Raw genomic sequence first — 6,004 nt, 5'->3', positions numbered from 1 at the left:
TAGACATAAACAACCAAATAAATTCTCATTAGTTTTGACATCCCAGATATCGCCCTTACCTCGAGATGCCACTTCCTTAACCCATCAAGAAATTGCTCCAGTCAATTAAGGATATCGGTGTTAAAGATGTTTTTGTCCACTTTCCCAAGCTCCCATTGAAGCTCCCACTGAAAAGGTAACGTTCTCATACAGTGCCAAAACGATATCGGTGTTAAAGATGTCTTTGTCCAATTTCCCAAGCTCCCATTGAAGCTTCCACTGACAAAGTAATGTTCTCATATAGTGCCAAAACTCCCGAGAAGACGTAAACTATTGAAACGGTTTCCCACCTCTCTATAGCAATGTAACAAAAATTTATACTTATATTTTTAATGGGTACACATCAAAACTCTGATTTTATTTATATAAAACAATGTCAGTTGCTTTTTCTTTGTACATATAAAATTATGCTTTTTTCTGTCTGTACATATAAAATTATTCTCACCCCTGCAAACAGATTCCAGAATAATAACTTAATGGAGATTTTTTTTTTTCAGAATAGTAATTAATGGAGGAAATCATAAACACTCTTCTTGCTTATTCCATAGCATAAAAAGCCATCCAGTTCAGATGGCACATGCTGCTGCCGGGATTTTGGAAGCCGTGACCCGGCTTTCACTTTCACTTCTATTATGCTAACGGAATTTTACACAGTGACACCTTTCATCTTCCCTTAACTTATCAAGACATAAATATGTTTGAGCGAATGGAGAGTTACTGCAATTCCAGTCTTGGACTTCACGTCTTTGGTTACTTTACTTACACCAAAAACAAAGAGGAATTCCATTTTTAGTTTCTCAACTTTACCGTAATCTTATTCCCAAGTAAACCATTAAAGCTAAAATCGTAACTCAAGTTCTGTGGAAGTATTCTGACCACTTAAAAATATTCTTCAGACAGAACCAGTAAACTTTGGTACTATTTATATCGAATGTCCAACATCCATAACAGAATAAATAACACAACTTTTGCTTTGGAACATTGGTATCTATAACTTTCACTCCACCTTCGAAGAATGACACGGTAATCCCCTGATCCGCAGTTCCAATCCATTACCCAATATTTACTTTCTTAAAATAGTTTCTAGCAGATATAATTTGTTGAAGCTGAAGCTGAAGCTCAATTCCTCTGAAGCTGGAGATCAAAATAAAGAGAATGAGTGCCATAATTCCTCTGTTAGGAACGGCCGCTGCTGCAGCGGCTGTTGCTTTCGAGGTGTACAAGAAGGTGAGGAGAGACCGCATCTTAGCAGAACAATATAAACAAATCAGGGATGCAGCGGCTAAGCTTTCGGTGACTTCCAAACGTCCGGTCACCGTTCTGGTTCTTGGGTTTCAGAACCATGGTCGGAGTTCTTTTGTGAATACCATGTTCAGAGTTCTTTACAAGGAGGAAGGTCCACTGGTAATGCGAGCAGAGACAGGGCCGACCAAAAACACCACAACTACACACAGAGTCCTTAGAGTGAAGAATACGCTTCTGAGAAACCCAAAATATTTGATGGATATTATTGATACTCCTGGCTTTTCAACGTCTGAAAATGTCGATGAAAATGCAATCAGGAATGTTTTAAGGGGTGGACAGGGAGGAATTCAAAATAATGCATCAGAATTGGGGGATATTTCGCAGCAGAGAAACGTTCAAGCAGTGGCCGAGTGTGTGATATTGGTGATGAAAGCGGAGGATTCTTACATGGGAGGACCTGCTTTGGATCGTTTGCCAGATTTAGTGAAAGTTATACGCGACGAAGGTACTCTGCATGAAATGGATTGCAGTATTTCATTTTTTATTTGCAGATAGCAGATATACCTAGAAGTGTGTTTTGAATTTTTTCAGTGCTTAGAGAATTGAATCCATTATCTTAAAAGTGTGGAGAAAATTAAAACTAATTTAAAATTAAATTTATTATGTCAAAAGTGTTGAGAGAATTGAAATTAATTTATCAAATTTTATAGTATCTAGAGAATTGAACTCATTATCTCAAAAGTATTGAGATTGTCCAGAAAATTGAACACATCATCTCAAAAATATTGAGAGAATTGAAACCACTTATCAAATTAGAGAGTGTCTAGAGAATTAAACCCATCATCTCAAAAGTATTGACATTGTCTAGAAAATTGAATCCACCATTTCAAAAGTATTGAGAGAATTGAAATCAACTTATCAAATTGAGAGTGTATAGAGAATTGAACCCATCATCTCAAAAGTATTGAGAGTGTCTGTAGAATTGAACCCATCATCTCAAAAGTATTGAGAGAATTGAACCCACCATCTCACAAGTATTGAGAGAATTGAAACCAACTTATCAAATTAGAGAGTGTCTAGATAATTGGATCCATCATCTCAAAAGTATTGAGAAAATTGAAACCAATTTATCAAATTCAAGAGTGTCAAAAGAATTGAACCCATCATCACAAAATATTGAGAAAATTAAAACCAACTTATCAAATTCCAGACTGTCTAAAGAATTGAATCCATCATCTCAAAAGTATTGACAGAATTGAAACCAATATCTCAAATTGAGAGTGCCTAGACCAGTGAACCCATCGTCTCAGAAATATTAAAAGTGTCTAAAAAATTAAACCCATAATCTCAAAAATATTGAAAGAATTAAAACCAACTTATCACCAAACACCTGCCATCTTAAAAGTATCCAGAAAATTAAACCCAACCTATAACTTTGCAATATTAAAGACGCTTTAATAATTAAACAGAGACTTGAACGACTAAACTAACCAAAGACTTAAAAAACCATACTATATTCATGTTCATCAATTACTAATTCCGTTTCTGATCATAGCTGAACTAACATTATATCTTCCACCACCTTCAACTTATGGAATCTAATAAAAATATTATTGAGTACATTGATGTCTTGCAGGGCTTCAGTTTGTGGTGGTATGGAATCTAATAAAAATATTATTGAGTACATTAATGTCTTGCAGGGCTTCAGTTTGTGGTGGTATTGACGCACAAGAAAGATGTGCAGAAGAAGTCCATAGATCTCCGGGTTCTGACAAAAAGCGTTGCTCTGAAAGCGGGGACAGATTTTGTTCATTGTGTAGAGAATTATGTGATAGACCACCGTGAGGGGAAGAATGGTTCGACTGTAATCGCCAACGATTTCGATACCCACAACCAGACGCTCAACGTTGTGAGGCAGTGCTATGAGTATGTGAAGCAACGCCGCCAGGCGAAGCCACAAAAAGGGAGCAGGGCGCGAGGCGGGGCTGTGGATGATCAAGATCGCTTTTACGACTCAGCCTCCGATTAGATTAATGAATGTTTAGGTTATGTCTTCTTTACTTCAAGAACCATATACAGGTGAGATTACTGTAAATTTGATTTTGATATTATTAAAATAAAATAAAGAATGTAACTTTAAAGTTATTATATTTAAATTAGACCTTCAATTCATTTAAAATATTTGTTTATCCCTTTAAAGAACAAAGTTATTATATTTAAATTAGACCTTCAATTCATTTAAAATATTTGTTTATCCCTTTAAAGAACATATTTTTAATCATCAAATTAATCTGTTCAAACTGTACTTACGAAAAAAGTTTACCTTATGCATATGAAATTTCTTCTCTAATGCGAAGTGAGTATTCTAATCTCTGTTCTGAAGCGAGTAATCTAAATTTTTATTTTAACATCTCAAATATTAAATTTCTGAAATATGAAGTGAGTAATCTGAGTTTTATTTAACAGCTCAAATATTAAAATTTTGAAATATATATAGAGGTGCGTTGATTTCCCTGGTAGGCCACGCCATTTTTAAATGGGTGCTAAATTTTACGAGCTGCATGCAACGTCTACTTTATCTGTTCTGCGAAAGGCTTAGATTTGGACACCGCTATTCAATATGTTTTGTGAATGGTGGCCGTGGGCATACGTTTTATAACAACGTCATGGATTTAATTTTTTATTAAATTATTTTTATTACTAGATATCTTTGAAGCAGGGGCAGGGGCAGGGGCAGGGGCAGGGGTAGGGAATATTAAAGAGGAAGATTTTTAATTTTGAAGCAGGGATGGGAATACCAAAGAAATTATGCTTTAGAAAAATTTTTATAAAACATTATAACTAGTATATATCAATGTTAAATTAATGGTATTTAATATATAAATCTAATCTTATAGTCTTGATTTGATAGGAACTAATAAATGGAGATGTTGACACATTTGTAATTTTATTCCTATATAATAAATGATGTGAATTAACTTTTGATAAGTATATTTATTTACATCTTATTGCTATTCTTTTTTATGCAAATGCTTGCTTAAATTATGGTGGGAAGTAATTAATGAATTACAAAAGAGATAGACGTTGAACTTGAACATGTCTCATATTGTGCACAAGGTGGAAAAATTAAGAATAAAAACAATTTGAAGTATAATCAAACCACATTCTCATTATAGCTATTATTCTCATTAACTAACCAATTAATTATAATAAAAGCACCCAATTTAAAAACAATCATTTTATAAAATTAAAAAGAAAATAAACCGAACAAAAAAACTATTCAAACATTACACATTTATAAAATTATTCATACTCATATATATAGTAACGAAAAAGTTCATAATTTCGAAATGTTTCAAACACATTACCTTGAAAGGTGAAGATACAAATTATATGAAATCATTGAGGCACCAATCATCGAGACATATTATGAGAAAAGTTTTGATTCTAGTAATAGGGTGACTTTTCTAACAGTGCAAGAGAATGAAGGAAAAAATTAGACTATATCCAAGGTTCATAACACAATTTTCAATACACTAGTATATAAATTTCATTATATGGGAGATAGGGCAAATATTAGACTATATCCAAGGTTCATAACACAACTTTAGGAAAAAATTAGACTATATCTAAGGTTCATAACACAATTTTGAATACACTAGTATATAAATTTCACTATATGGAAGATAGGGCAAATATTAAACTATATCCAAGATTCATAACACAACTTTGACTATATCAGTATATAAATTTCAGTATATGGAAGATAGCCTCACGCAATAGGGAAAGCAACTATAAGACAGAGGAAAGACAACAATCATAGGTCGCAAAACAAGATTGAGATGACCACTTCCTAATGTCTGATCAATGAGACTATTACATTCATAATTTATATATGGTGGGTCTTACCTTAAAAGACAAGGAGTATACATTTCAATTGGATGACAATACACAAAATTGTCAGATTTCACTCAAGGAGGCTTATAACTATATCACCTCTGCTCAACATATCTATGAGACTCCCCGTATATAAAAAAAATATGGAAATGGAACTGCTCAATAAAACTTAAGTGTTTTGGATGAATATTATGGTAGAATAAAATTTTGACATGGCATTAGAAGAAATTTGAGGTCTAAAATGGGCCTCCAAAGAAAATTATAAGATAATAGTGGAAATAATGAAATAAGATTAGGTTACATTATCAAATTTTAGAGGGAAAAAACACAAAACTATTTTTTCAACTTATCTCCCTATGAGTTTACTCAAATTTCGAGCGATAATGCTCACTGGATGTAGAATTTGATTTCTCATCCAAGGAGTACCCATGTTGCATACTTTCAATGGACCCTTCTACACAAAAAATGAGAAATACATGAAAAACGTGATTGCAATCATGTTTTTTTTCCTCATTTTTCATATAGCAGGGTCCATCGAAAGTATGCAACACGGGTACTCTTTGGATGATGAATTAAATTTTGCATCCAATGAGTACTTTCACTTGAAATTCGAGTAAAACATTAGGGAGATAAGTTGAAAATATGACTTGAAAAAGTAGTTTTATTATTTCATTATTTTTTAATCTTTTTACTTTTTTACTCCAAAAATGGTGAATCATCCTCTATGGTTGACATCATCATATTGAATCCTATCGGTTCTTATAAAGCTTATTTTAGTTTTACATCTTTATTAGGAGGCCCATTTTAGACCTCAAAATTCCTC

General features: G+C 33.1%; 1 protein-coding gene across 1 annotated transcript; it reads left to right on the top strand.

The window, feature by feature from the left end:
• Positions 1-1,068: 1,068 nt before the first annotated feature.
• On the top strand, positions 1,069-3,369 carry LOC149181914 (uncharacterized). Its single transcript, XM_089418434.1, has 2 exons — positions 1,069-1,789; positions 2,985-3,369. Exons 1-2 carry the CDS (start codon positions 1,195-1,197, stop codon positions 3,311-3,313), a joined length of 924 nt encoding a protein of 307 aa, XP_089274560.1. The 5' UTR covers positions 1,069-1,194; the 3' UTR covers positions 3,314-3,369.
• The last annotated feature ends 2,635 nt before the right edge of the window (positions 3,370-6,004 follow it).

Source organism: Pinus tabuliformis, chromosome 3_2 (assembly GCF_031772625.1).
Source record: "Pinus tabuliformis cultivar Carrire ecotype Pingquan chromosome 3_2, CPIR1, whole genome shotgun sequence".
Classification (NCBI taxonomy): Eukaryota; Viridiplantae; Streptophyta; class Pinopsida; order Pinales; family Pinaceae; genus Pinus; species Pinus tabuliformis.
Note: the sequence above shows the minus strand (reverse complement) of the source record. Positions and strands in the feature narration are given on the sequence as shown.

Coding starts and splice junctions, on each gene's coding strand:
- LOC149181914 (XM_089418434.1), top strand. CDS start 1,195: ATGAGTGCCATAATTCCTCTGTTAGGAACGGCCGCTGCTGCAGCGGCT. Junction 1,790..2,984: donor GAAAGTTATACGCGACGAAG/GTACTCTGCATG, acceptor AATGTCTTGCAG/GGCTTCAGTTTGTGGTGGTA.